Consider the following 14,478-nt stretch of genomic DNA (forward strand, 5'->3'; position numbering starts at 1 on the left):
CCATCCCTGAGGGGAGTTTTAAAGGGGCAGGGCAACAGAGGCTTCAAATGCAAAGAGGCTATCTAGACGAGTGGGGTCCCCAGATGTTTTTGGTCTTCAACTCCCAGAAATCCTAACAGCTGGTAAACTGGCTGGGATTTCTGGGAGTTGTAGGCCTAAAACATCTGGGGACCCCAGGTTGAAAACTACTGGTCTAGACTGACCCCCCCCCCCACCCGAAACTGTACATAAAATATTAACCCCTCTAACTAAAAAGGGCTTAACTAGGGCTAAACAGTGAGCATCTTCATGGGGCATAACAGATCCACTTTAAATCCGATTTCTGCCTCCTGCAGAATTCTGGGGTTTGTAGTTTAGTGAGGCCATGACCTGTCTGGCTAAGCAGTTTAAAGGCCCCTCCCTAAACTACCAGCCCCAGAATTCTGCAGGAGGCAGAAACTGGATTTAAAGTGGATCCATGCTGTAGTGTGATGAGGTCCTAAGCTCTGTGCATATGGTTGAAGCTTATAACACAGTAATGAATTTGGGTAATGATGACTGTCAAACCATAAAAGACAGATTGAGATTGAATGTGTTTTCAGCCTTCATGCTACAAGTATACAATAATGTTATGATGGATTGAAGAAAATAAATTTATTAAACTTTGAGAAGGAAATGAGAACACTGACATAAAGCAAGTTTAATATAAACAGAAAGACACAAATTTCCATACTGTTGTGTAATGATTTGTGTAACCAGTGAAGTACCAAAATGACATTCTGAGATTGATTGAGGTATTTAACTAGTTTTTGGTGATTGAAACACTTTGTCCAGAGAAATGTAGCAAAATATTCCCTTGTCTCAAGAGAGACTTACATAGCTTAACAGCATTAATGCCTAAAGCTAAAGAAAGCAGCTGTTAGAAAAAAGAATGTAACAGCAACTTAGCAGTATACTATACATCATCTTAAAAGTACAAGCCAGATACAGAATTTCCCAGTTCTAACCATTGAGAAGACAACTTCATTGCTTATATTTACTGTTTAAAACATTGATATATTTTTAAAAATAGTAAGCTATGTGAAACAATTGATTTCAGAAGTAAATAATGATTTCTTACCGACTACATTCTTCCCTTTAAAACACTTAAGCATGGCAGAGTCACTAACTGACATTTCTCAAGGCTTGCTTATATGGTTCAAGATGTATGCAAAGGGATCTCATAGCACCTTAAGAGACTGAGGGAAAAACATTAGTAGGATAAGCCTTTGTCGAATAAGACCATGTCTACATTTTCTTGATTAATTCAGGGTAAACCACTCTGAAGCTACCCCAGTACAGGCTGGGAATGGCCCCAGAGCCCTTTTGGTTGGCCAGAAAGCCGACTGGACTAAGCACACATTGGGGCTATTGATGAAAAAACTGCATCACCAGCCCCTAGCAGACACATGCTGGTGATGTTGCATTTCTCAGTCACATTGCTGGGAGTACCAGAATGACATAACAAGCAAGCCTCTGCCATTGAGCTAGCAATGCAGCAGTGGGTCCATTGGATGTGTGGACGGAGGATTAGATCAGACTCAGCTATCCACAATTCCAAAACTCTGAGATCACCCCAAAGCTTCCAGGAAGCCCTGGGGTAAATCCAATTTCCCCTTTAAAACATGTTAATGACTGGATGCAGCATTTCTACTGGAAATCTAGCTGTGTGTCATGCAGATTCCCTCTAGTAGAAGAAAGGTGTGTCTACATTATTTGGCCTATGTAGACACAGCATAAGTCTACTTCCTCAGATAATTAAAGGTGCTGAGATTTTTAAGGTTCACAATTATTGTCTTGATGTCACTAAAAAAAAACCAGATCACCAATAGGTTTCTGTGATCTACTTATATGGAGTTTTGCTCACTGAGATGCAGGTGATACTTAGAACAGAATCCCCTTAGAAGGTGATATTGGCCTTCCTCATCAGCTGCCTCTAGTTACCCTTTTCATCTAGTTATTCTTCTCAATAGGTAACATCTATAGATAATTATATAAATGTCATTATCCTCTCTCTCCTGCTTAGTATCACCTGAAGGTAAACTTTCATTTAATGTTGAGAGGGAGACTTCAAAGTCTGTTTTCATAAGGGTCAATTGCACAATTTTGTTGTTTAGCATTGCAGCCTAAGGCAAAAGTTGGCAAAGGTACATGAGGGTCCAGCTCTGGACTTCATCGCAGCTAAAAAAACAAAAACAAATAGAAACAGGCAACATTTTTAACTTTAGTAAAAACATATTTTTGGAAGGTGCTGACATCCCATACACCCTGTGCATTATTATCACAGTTTTTTTTAAAAAAAGGTCACAGCTTCCAGTGGCCTGTTCCTGTTCTAAGGGAACAACAGCGGAAATAATCTCCATTAATCTAAGAATTATTCTCTTACTTTTAAATTCACTTAAGGTCAACACACAAATGTGAGTTTGTACACATATATGTATGTGTATACAGTAGTGTGAACAGAGCCAGCAGCCAGTTTTATGCATATCTGTACCACCTTGTCCATTACTTTGTTTATCTGCATAGCTACAATTGATGAGTTCCCAATTCAGTGGAAAAGCATATGATTTGCATGCAGAAGACCCAGCTTTGATTCTTAGCATTTCCATTAAAACACCAGCTATAAAGTTTCAGCTGAAGATCTGCAAAAACTGCCAAGACTTAGAATAGACTGAACTGGGTTAGATGGACCAATGATTTGACTCGTTGCTAAGGCAGTCATGTACAACCTGAGGAATTGCAATAGGGAGTTTGGGGTTTGATGCTGTGCATTAGGCTCTCAGCTCACTTTCAGTGATCTAAGGAACTTTGGGCTGGAAATGCTTCAGGTCTTGATTCAGAAATGGCTTCCTGTTGACCCAGTTCTGCAATGATGCCTGTCTGAAAGGCAGCATGGTTAAAACAAACAGGTATGTTTGGAAAACTGTTGCTTGTAACCCTTAGTTTTGTAAACAAAAATTGAGATTGTTAAGGCGTACCTTGAGAAACCCACTCAAATAAGACTTAAGCTTTACTACTCCTTTCAGGCCTTCCTCCATCCAATGTGTGCAGAATATGCAAAATAAAATAATATTGCATTGCTAAAAATACTGTGCTGAGTTCTGTAACTTCATTTCATTCAGAGTCTGAGTTTCAAAATAATCTTTCTGACTCAGCTTTTATTGACTTTTAGTGCTGAGTCTATTAGTAATTTTCTGATAAGGGTGTTAAAAGAATTCATTGTGAAGAATGATGTTGTCAAGTTACCAGTGCTTATTTCCCAATATTCCATCAAAATGTAATTATATTCCTAAAAGGTCCTGAAAAATCAAAACTACTTTTAGTTTCTACTGGTATATAGACTGCACAATATGTTAGTACAACAACTAAATGATGACAGAAATATTTAGTTTGTTGCACACATTGTGGTTTGCTACAAAATGCAAAAATATAGTTTTTTTAAACATACAGGCTCCAGTAAAGTAGTGTTGAAAATTTAGATCTCTATAGCTTTTCTGGACGTATAAAAATGTTGTGTAAAAATAACTCTCTCCTTATATTCTTTAAAAAAACATGCTACAATAATTGCAGCACATACATTCCATAGATGGATCATTATAATTAAACTACATGGTGCAGTGTAAATATAAAATATCCATGCCTGCTTGTCTAAAGTATTAAAATAGGCTTGCTATTTATATAACTCAAAATAAATGTATTATTTAACCAAGCTATTTTTGCTTCCTTACCCAATGGTTCATTCTCCAATTGCTAGTATAAACCTCTCAGCATATGATGTGATTGAACACAAACTGTTCAAACTGAAAATAACATTTGACACTAGCTTCCTGATGAATAATGATTTATGACACATCTACAAAGCCATCCAATGTATTCTGAAAAACCTCAAATCAACACCTACAATAACAAAAGACATCCAGTATTATTGAACCAGCTCCAGCAATGTTTCTTAAGACAATACTTACAAGATACAACAACAATACTGTGATTGATTCAACATTACAGTGGGAGGGACCACACCATCACTTTTTAAACAATACTGAACACGTTTGTTGTGATTTAAGCATACACATACCCAAGCCAACTCTATGACATTTACATCCCAACTGAAAGGCTCCAAATGAATATGCAAAGACTCCAGTAAGTTCATGGAGCTCCCCATGAGCATGAACTTCCCCATTCATGAAAGTGTCAGCAATATTTTGAAAACATGAGAAGCTTTTTGTAATACTGAAGTGAATTGGGGAGCTCCTCTTCTTAAAGAGCCTCATATATTCTTTGGAGCTGGATGGAGATACGGATTGAGGAACTGAAGAAGGTGATATTATTTTTCACAGTCAGTGATGAGAAGGCTAGGGCAGGATTTTGTTAAGCTGGTCTGTGCTCACATAACCACATGACACCATGAATTCCTTGTCTGGCACAGGGAGAGATGTTGCGCTGAGCACAAGGCCTTGTGGAGACTGTACTACATGAATGGATGTATAGTCTGCCACTGGCATTTCAGAACTTTCTGGTAATTCTTCGTCTTCTGCTGCAGTCACAGGGTTCACAGCACTAGTGGTAAGGCTCTCGGTGACAATGTAAGCACCCTCAGAAAAGCTCTGGTCTTGAACTTCTGGCTCAGCCTCTTTATGAGGTGGCACAATGACACATTTTTTCACATCTGTTTCACAGAAATATGCACTGTCCATGGCAATGCTTGGTTGGCATTGTGTAACTGGTTCCTTTCCAGCCTCGCTTTGGATTTTTGCCATCTTCATTTTTTGCCCTGGGGAGAGCACAACACTTCCTCCTGGTGTAATGTCACTCACTTGTGTATAAAAGTCAATGTTTGCCACTGAACTCTGGTTGCTTAGCTGGGTTTGAACTGGTGGGCTTGTCATCTCATTACTGTCAGTGGCAGAAGCATGCGCTTTTGGCTGCTGGGTTTTGGCTGGATTATCAGGTGACAGCTGAGTTGGTGATTCATCAAAGCTTGACGATGGCTTCTCACTGTCTTTTTGTTCAAGGCACAATAGATCTTTTTCTTTGTCACTTGTCTTTTTGGACTGGTCGATGTCTGAGGTTCCATCACATGTATCACTCACGCTGAAGTCAGTTTCGGGGATATCAGGTTCGCAGCAGCTTGCTCGGCCAGAATCATCATCTCTTACTGCCAGGCAACCATGGGTCTTCAGGTGGTCATCACCAAGCAGCCTGTCAGTATCTGAGCCTTCGGTCCTCTCTTCATTCTCTTCTATATCCAGCTCAATAAATTCCACCCAAGAGTCCTCCCCATACAGCTGGGGCATGTAGCTTCCATGACTGGCTAAGATGGAATTGACTTCATCCAGTTTTCCTTTCTACAGAGAACACATTTTAAAATAGCATTAACATTGGAACAGTTATGAAGTGTTTAAATATGGCAGTACTGTATGTGTTTTATTGGGAAAAGAGAAAAAAAATCATCAATCTGTATTCTAGAACTGAAAACGGATTCCAACATATTCTTGTGATTGTGAAGGAGAGGATGGGTAGTGTTTAAAAAGATCTTGTCCAGGAGAAAAATTATTAAGAGTTTATTTTATTCAGCTGAAATATTCTCTCTTAATTATAGTAGAAAGAGTAACAAAATGTATGATATTTAAGAAAACACAACTGATTTTTAACTATTTATTAGTTCCTCCTGTATATCAGAAGCTAATTGTATGTTATATGTCCCTTTGGTTGAGCTTTCCCCTCAAGGTAGTATATAAACTCTAAAATTCAATTGCTAACTTCAGCAGATGTAGGCCTATCAAACATACTGATAGATACTACACCAGGACTTATATAAATGATTGAATTAGTCAACTCTAGCAATTGGATTTATATCTTGGCTTAACCTATTCTTATTTAAAGCATGACCTTTTACTCTCTTTTGCCATAATAAGCATTTTAAATTTGCCCCCTTGTCTCCAGAAGTTAATTCTATGCCTACATCACAGGAAAGGTTACTGGGTTCCTAAAAGAAACACAAGCTTAATTTATGGTGGTTGTGATGAATCTTTTTATAGTTCAAAAAGCCCTCTGTCACAGTTTCAAAGTTTAATAGTGAAACATATGCAAGGCAACTTATATGGTTTTCTAACATTTGGGGTCTAGTGGTGGAATAACTTACAACACTGCTTCACTAAAACCTTCATAGTAGGAGTAGGAGCTGCAAAGAGGGTCCAGAACTCTCCCAATGATCCCCTTTTGGGGTGGATGGCACCAGAGGCCATGCCCATGTCCTCTGATGTCATGGGATCCCTTGATATAGAATTGGCTGAAACACTGCTTTTGAAAACTTTGGACAGCAAGCAGTCTTCTTTTCCTCTTTGCTTTCCCTGCATGAGACAGATGAAGGGAGAGCAAAGCTAGTGGAGCACCAGCCATACAACTTAAAAGGGCTAGCATAGTGGTTACAATTTTAGTTATTCCTTGTCTTCCACATAGGTAGAATCAAAGCAACTGCACTGCAGATTTTAATGTGTAGTTCAGTGGCTCTTGTATTCTGCCTCTTTTAAGGATGTGGCGTTTTGAAGATAAGCAACCAGGGACAGTCTATGAGCCAGTTTAGGGAACTGCTATGGACTGGATTGGGGGTTTATAGTCCAGGGGTTCCCCCACTCTTGTTATATAGAATTTAACTGTTTCTGAAAATCTTACTAGTAGTGGAAGATTTGATCCCATATTCCTTGATAGGGAGTCTTGTAATGTACTTTCTTAACTAACACAACATTTCAGAATGTTTAAACCGTTGCTATATACCAATGGTCAGATTGAATGGTGATTTTAAACCATATATATTTTCTGATTACCTTTAAGAGATCTGGATCAATTCCTTTAATCTTGGGCACTGGAACAGGAGGAAGAATCAGAATCTTCAACCTTGAAAAGAAAAATTCATGCATATTTACTTATTTTAGCGTACGTTTTGGTAATATGGTATGAAATACATGGGTGTGATTTGCATAAATCTGGCATATGTTAAAGTGTGGTTGAAGGACATTTCCTTTTTTTTTGGTAGGGCTCATGTAGGTAGCAAGTAATGGAATCTGGAGACTGATGAAGGATGCAGGGAATGGACTGTCAAGTCTTTTTCATGTAAAAAGCTATTTGTATGTCGAAAGGTTTACTTGGCAAGATTTGTTTTGAGCAGTTTGCCTTTGCCTTCCTTTCACTCTTAACAGTATAACCTGCCCAAAATCACCCAACCGTTTTCTGTGACTAAGTAGGAATTGAAACTCCGGTCTCCAGAATAATAGTCCAGCACTCCAACCACTACATCACACTGACTTTCTGTAAATGAGTTAGGATGCCTAAATCAGTTGAAAGCCCTAGTAAAAAGGAGAGTCATGCAATGGCCTCAATCAATCTCTCCCAAAGTGAGAAACAAAATGTCATTAGACTAAACCTTGGGAAAGAATGCATTTCCAAGAATCCTTTGGCTAAGAGAAGAACAGTCATGCTGCCTGATAAATTATGGGAAGCTTGTTTAATAACAAAGAGCTTTTCAATTATGGAAATAGAATCTATGAGGAGGATTATAATTACTATTGCAACAAGCATGGAGTAGAAATTTAATACTTTCTTCTCATGGTATAGTGAATTTCATAGAGGTTTCTAAGATAAGGAATACTCAATGGTAGTTTTTGTAAATTCCTTTCCCTGGAATGTATGTCTAAGCATTCCTTATCTCAGAAAACCCAATGAAATTCATGCGGTCACCATAAATTGGCAGGTGACTTAAGATACATAGACACAATGCATTATTATCTTTTGACTTGCTCAAAGCACTAGTCAGCTCCAGTGGTGAAGAAAATCTTTCCAGTGAAATGTATAGTTTCATTGTGATGAATTATACTATTGAGTTAATGGAAAGGAGATTTTCTCCCAAAGCAAATATGCCCTCAGAGAGAAGGAATTTACCTCAGATTTGCAGCACCAGAGGAAACAATTAAATAACCTCCATTTCTGCATTATGATAATTATAAATACCACCCAAATCATACTATTTGCATCTAAAACTAATTTGATACTCATATTTATAAGATTAATAACACTTCACTTTCACAGAAATACACACACACACACACACAAGTTACAACAACAAATAAGTTTTAAAATATTTAAAATATGCATAAAAATGTGTCCAGGTAATTGATTTACTTACATCAAAAATCTGTCCAGGGTGTGCCCACACTGTAGAAAGAATGTAGTTTGACACCACTTTACTTCCACAAGCTCATAGTTTTACAAAGTCTTTAGCCTTCTCCACCAAAGAGTGGTGGCATCTCACCAAACTGCAACTCTTACGATTCCATAGGATTGAGACATGTCAGTTAAAAATGTGTCAACCTGCATTCATTCTATAGTGTAGAGCCAGCCTAAATTTCCCCCTCCAAATCCAGAACCCATTTGCCTTTGATAATTGTTTGTAACCATGTTTTAGGTTTAACTGAAACTCAACACACAGGTATAAGTTGCTGAATTAATTGTCCACAAAGTGGCAGCGTATCACATATAATCTATCAAATGCAGTTAAGACTTACTTCTGCTGTTTGGAAAAGAGAACCAGCGACAGCATCACCATCAGGCCCAGGGTTCCAAAGGCCATCACCAAAGGCCAAGGAACTGGTAATTCTAAAACAGCAAAGCAACCAAAACAAACAGTAGTTTATATTTCTTGATGACACTTCTTGCTACCTCAAGTGGACATGAAAGCTAAAATCTTTCTCATCTAATTAGCAAAGTATTCAAAATATTTCCATCTTGTTGCATGCAGCCATGGCCCTGTTTGCTCTCTGTATTCCAAATCTAACTTGTTTTCCTAGCATTAAAAGTTCCAGTATAATCCCCTATTATAGTGTGTATTTAGTTGCTTACATATCAACACCTGTTTGCCTATCATCCATCCATCCTTCCTTTCCTCTATTATAGAAACCAAGGCAGTGAACACGGTAGATCAAAACAAAGTACAAGTTTCATGTAGCCCCAAAGGCCCACAGAGGAAGGTAAGACAAGTACTTCTATTCCTTGATACTACACGAAAATAAGCTAGCAGTGTTAATAAACGATTTGTTTTTGCTTAAGAAGGACAGAAGCCAAGACTATTTTGGACACATTTGATATCTGTTTTACCCTCCAAAGATATATATGTGCATGCTTGTATCATCACATGCTTAGAGAAACTACTAATCTATTATTATGAATATCTAGCCTTTTCTAGAGTTGGGCTGAGCTAGATATATTCAGCTATAACTTCCATGAGATACTATAGTCAATGGTGAAGAATGTTGGGCTCTGAAGTCCACCAAATATCTGAAGGACCACACTTTGCTCACTTCTGATCTAGAACCTGAACTGAAATCTTTCAAATGCATCTTCACACAAGAGCTTCTTTGAAAACATATCATTAGTTGACCATCTAGTGCAGGGAAGAGGAATCCACAGCCTTCCAGATGCTTTGGACTGTAACTCCCAGAAATTCCAACCAACATGGCCAATCATAAGCATATAAGAGTTGCAATCCAAAACATCTGGAGAGCCAAAGTGCCCTCATCCCTCATCTAGAACAGATTATATGGAAAAGTAAAAGTACTTGAATATTCTTTATCCTTATGAATGACATTAATTGAGCTAGCCCATATACCATTTGAAAGCTACAAGTTCAGTATAGATTTTTCTATATGTGTTGACCAAGAAATGAATGTAGTAAATGGACCAAGAACACGTTTGATGGGAAGCCCAACATCAATCCAACAAGAGAAACCACATCAAAGGCAATTTCCTTCTTCCTTACCTTCCTCACATGGTACCAGTCCCATTGAGCCGAAAGACACATAAAGTACTTCACTGAACTCCCCATAAACTCCCCCTGAGGCTTTTGCTTGGATTCGTATCTCATAATCACGGCATGTCTTCAAAGCATACACTGGAATTTTTGTTGCATCCTTTGCTTCCCGCTGTAATGATAAATGGAACATTCATTGGTTGACTGTTACTCATATGCAAAAGCTTTTTCTAGAGTGTTCATACAAGAAATAAAAAAGAAATTGGTTAGAATTTGGATGTTTACACATGCTACTTACTTACAGATGCATGATTAGCTATCCAGTGTGCAATACTGCTGATTTTCTATAACGACATGAATATGTTTCTTGCAACTCTAAATCAGGTTATTGTATTTGTAATACAATCTACATGAATAGATTGTATTATCCTAGGTGTCGATATTCCTTACTGTTTCACATTCTTTCTGTGAATCGTCATAAAGGAACCCATGGTTCCTAAGTGGCCAAAGGGCACAAGGTTTCAGAACATGTGATACACTGGTCTTATCTAATGAGAACCAGTGACAGCCTTTGGGTGCATTTACACCGTAGAATTAATGTAGTTTGACACCACTTTGGCTGCTATAGCTCAGTGCTATGGAATCATGGAACTGCAATTTTAAAAGATATGTAGCATTATCTGCCAAGGAATGCTGATACCGCAACAAACCATAGTTCCCAGGATTCCACAGCACTGAGCCATGGCAGTTATAGTGGTGTCAAATATTAATTCTACAGATACACCTTCCATATCATTGATGGTCAATCTGCTCCAGGCTTTCATCCACTCCAGGCTTTAAAGTAGCTATCCAAGGAGATAAATCTATTTGGAGAATAAGGTTTAAGCTTGTTTGGATAGTTCCTTTCAAACTAGTTGGGTGGGAGAAAAATTCTCCAGTTTGCCTCTGTGCTAACCTTTTCTAATGGTGTTGCATTGGGAAGCTGTCTAAAACAAAAATGACAACTTAATCCCTATGAAAACTTCCCAAGCTTTACACGGTTTGTGTAAAATCTCAGCACTACTAAATAATTTGCTCTCATTCGCAAACCTTGCTCTTTCATTATCCATTCCCAGCTGTTCTAAATGAATAAAATCAAGCTGGAATTGCAAGATGGACAATATGTAAACTGCCTGTTCATTGTTTATTTCAGGCCTAAACCCATGGTTGAATTTGAGTGACATTGCCAGCTCTTGAATTTGTTTTCAAATTTATCTTCCATTGCCCCAGCATTGCTTTAATTCTTTACTATTCAAAGCCTAAAATAAGTCCCTTATGAATTTGAAGTCATGCTATTATACTTTGGAGAAAGAGCGGCTCCCTTGCTGGTCATGGCTATTCTGGGCTAATTGTACATATGAAACCACGCAGAGTTTACATTTTATATAATGAATACTAAAACAAACCATAATCTCAGTAATTATGTTTCCATTCAAAAGGAAAAATGGTTTGAATTAAAACTACATGTGAAGTGAGTAATTTTAAAGAATGAACCCAATTACGATTAATGTGGCCATAATGAAAGCTACCCTTGGAAACTTAAAAGAAAGGGAAGGAGGAGAGTGAGGTAGTAATTATTGCAGCACAGTAGACATTTTAAAATTATCAAAATGAAAGCTAAGAGTAAAGTTAATATTCTTTTTGCTGAGGTAAAGGAATAAATCAATGTGGAATGAGTTGTTTTTAGGGGAAGTTCACTGTGAATCAAATGTACCAGTACGCACTAATTAAACAGAGCATCCAGATTGAGTGAAAACTCCCAGATATAGTTCCTATTCTTTCAAAATTATACTAGGTTAAAATAAACCAACTTGGAGAGTTGGTATTAAATGGCTGATTATATTGAAAACTGACAGTAGATATTGTGGGACAAACAAAACAAAATAAAAAGAATAGGAACAAGATCTGGAACTTTCATAAGTCTGGATGCACACAACGATCCCTTCCATACTGCCTCTATATCCCAGAATCTGATCCTAGATTATCTGATTATCCCATATTATCTGGTAGTGGAGACTCATGTAATCCAGTTTGAAGCAGATAATTTGGGATCAGATCCTGGGATATAGGGCAGTGTAAAAGGGGCCTATGTTTCCAAAGCAAGTGTTATATTTATCAATGGCTGCTCGTAGGCCATCAAACTCCCTTCTGAAGGAAGTTTGCTTGGTCCCTTGTGTGCCCTCTTTTTTGCAAGCAAATCAAAACTTTCTTAAGCCTTTAGCCTTTAACTGATTGTAGTAGAAGAATGTGCAATGGGAATGTTGTTTCTTCATATGTAATATGTATTTTATTTTTTTATAGTTGTTGTAAAGATAGCCAATGTAGTGGCTTGGGCACATAATGATGACTCGGCGCAGGCTGGAGAGCAGTTGCAATGAATCACTGCAATGAATCACTCTGACCAGGAGGTCATGAGTTCGAGGCCCGCTCAGAGCCTATGTTTGTCTGTCCTTGTTCTATGTTAAAAGGCATTGAATGTTTGCCTATATGTGTAATGTGATCTGCCCTGAGTCCCCTTTGGGGTGAGAAGGGCGGAATAGAAATGCTGTAAATAAATAAATAAATAAATTGAGAGGGAAAAGAACAAAATGACTCTAGAGAACAGGGTTTGAATCCCTGCTCAGCCATGGAGTGGAGATACACTGGAAGACCTTGGGCAAGTCACACTCTTCAGTCTCAGACCCCATCTACATTGCCATGCAATACAGTTTCAGAATGTAGATTAACTGCATTGAACTGGATTATATGGTAGTGTAGACTCATATAATCCAGTTCAATGCAGCTCAGTCTACATTATATGGCAGTGCAGATGGGGCTTTAGAGGAAAACAAAAGCAAACATCCTCTGAACAAATCCTGCTAAGAAAGCCCTGGAATGGGGTTACCATTAGCTGGAAATGACCTGAAGGCACATAACAACAAAAATTATTTTAGATTAACATCTTAAAAGTAATGTTTGAATTTGATTGATTTTTACATACTTTTAAAATATTTTGTGTCATGTATTGTTATGCTAACATATATTGCAAACTGCATAGAATCCCATTTTGGGAGAAAGCAGGATATAAGTAAAAGCAGGATATAAGTAAAATGAACCCAAAAAATGGTAAATTGTTGCACCTGGAATTTCTATTTTGGCCAGAAAAAAAAACACCAGCCTAGGGATTCTGGGTTGTCAGCAACTACAAAACCATCCCTGAGTGTTGTGGTTGCAATTTTCCCTTGCCTAGTCAACAGTCTCTATAATAGCTTGGTGAAAAGGAGAGGACAAAATTGGTGTAGCAATACCTCTGGTCTCCAGTTAGTACCATAGTAATCCCAGATAACAATTGGGAAATTCTTAGCTTAGGGAGAATGCAAAACTTCAGAGGAGGGTCCCCCCTATATGTACCTCAATCCATTTTGTCTCATTGACTTCTCTGTACTGGAGGTGGTAGTTGAGTGTGATCCATCCATTCTTGACATCTGCAGAAGGTGGAGGCTTCCAGGTGACTAGGATATCGGTATGGATGCCTATTGGGCTGGTGTTCAGCACAGTCCAGTTGAGTCCAACAGGAGGGTCTGGTATCACTGTAAATGAACAATAAAACAACAAGCATGCAGGAACTTAAATCCCAATAAATATGGCAATTGTATAACTGGGAATTAAAACTCAGTTCCACCAAAGAATAAACAAAAGAGAACCCATTATCCATTTTATCTTATAGGCCATTAACACACCATCTGTGCCCAAGGAACATGTCTAGGAGAGTGCAATTATTTCAAGCATCAAACTAGTTCCTTTTTTTTGGTTTGCATCAGGAATGCAAAAAACATTTGAAAAGTGATGCAATAGTGGGAGGAGAGTGTAATATTTTCCAGTTACGTTTTAATGAAAATTGAAATAAAAAATGTGATAGGAATCTTTCAAGTCTTATTCCATCTTCTTATGAATTCTAAATGTCCCCATATGCAAGAAAACCCCCAAAAGTAACAAATAACCCCAATAAGGTACTTCTAAAACACTGTAATGAGATAGTAAAACATTTGCTGCTTGAAATACTTTTAAAGAAGACATGCAAATGGCTAAATTGGAGGCTGCTCTCCCCTAAAGCATATGCTTTGCTCCCTCCCTATGGCCCTTTATCAAAACACACAACATCTTACAGTTTATATATCTTAGATTTTGTAGCATTTAAAAACAGTTGAGACAAGGAGCATTAACTTTTGTGGTTAAGAGAAAGTGCACTAGTTGGATCATAAGTCCAGGTTTTGGTTTTCCCAACCTAGGGTGATAAATCCATTGGGCTCATAAAAATGGAGAATCAGTCACAATTCTCAGAACCACCCATGTGTCCATTAGAAAGACAACTAGTTGTTCACAGGCAAAATGATATACGGATGAAAGGTTGGACAGGTTTGAAGAAATACACTTAATTTTTAAAATCAGAGGGCAGGTGTTGGAAGTAGAGAAAACACAAATCGTACAATATTCATGGGAGCTGGTGGATGTGACTATGTGAATTTTGGACTATGAGGCTGTAAAACATCTAGAAAAATTGAGAAGTGATATGGCAGTTGCATTAAAAATGAGAAAAACAGGATTCTTTTCTGATTTTCAAACGAGTGCACCTTTCATCTTCA

At 37.9% G+C, this 14,478-nt stretch overlaps 1 protein-coding gene across 2 annotated transcripts in view; it reads right to left on the reverse strand.

Moving 5' to 3' along the window:
* Positions 1-618: 618 nt before the first annotated feature.
* Positions 619-14,478, reverse strand: part of ghr (growth hormone receptor) — a 171,129-nt gene continuing 157,269 nt past the window's right edge. For both annotated transcript variants that reach the window (XM_062972446.1, XM_062972447.1), the window contains 5 exons: positions 13,247-13,425; positions 9,827-9,989; positions 8,577-8,667; positions 6,843-6,912; positions 619-5,363 (listed from right to left, as the gene is read on the reverse strand). In XM_062972446.1, the coding sequence (XP_062828516.1) occupies positions 4,371-5,363; positions 6,843-6,912; positions 8,577-8,667; positions 9,827-9,989; positions 13,247-13,425 (1,496 nt within the window). In that variant the 3' untranslated portion in view covers positions 619-4,370. The remainder of the gene's footprint in view (positions 5,364-6,842; positions 6,913-8,576; positions 8,668-9,826; positions 9,990-13,246; positions 13,426-14,478) is intronic.

The sequence above is a fragment of the Anolis carolinensis genome, chromosome 2 (assembly GCF_035594765.1).
Source record: "Anolis carolinensis isolate JA03-04 chromosome 2, rAnoCar3.1.pri, whole genome shotgun sequence".
Classification (NCBI taxonomy): Eukaryota; Metazoa; Chordata; class Lepidosauria; order Squamata; family Dactyloidae; genus Anolis; species Anolis carolinensis.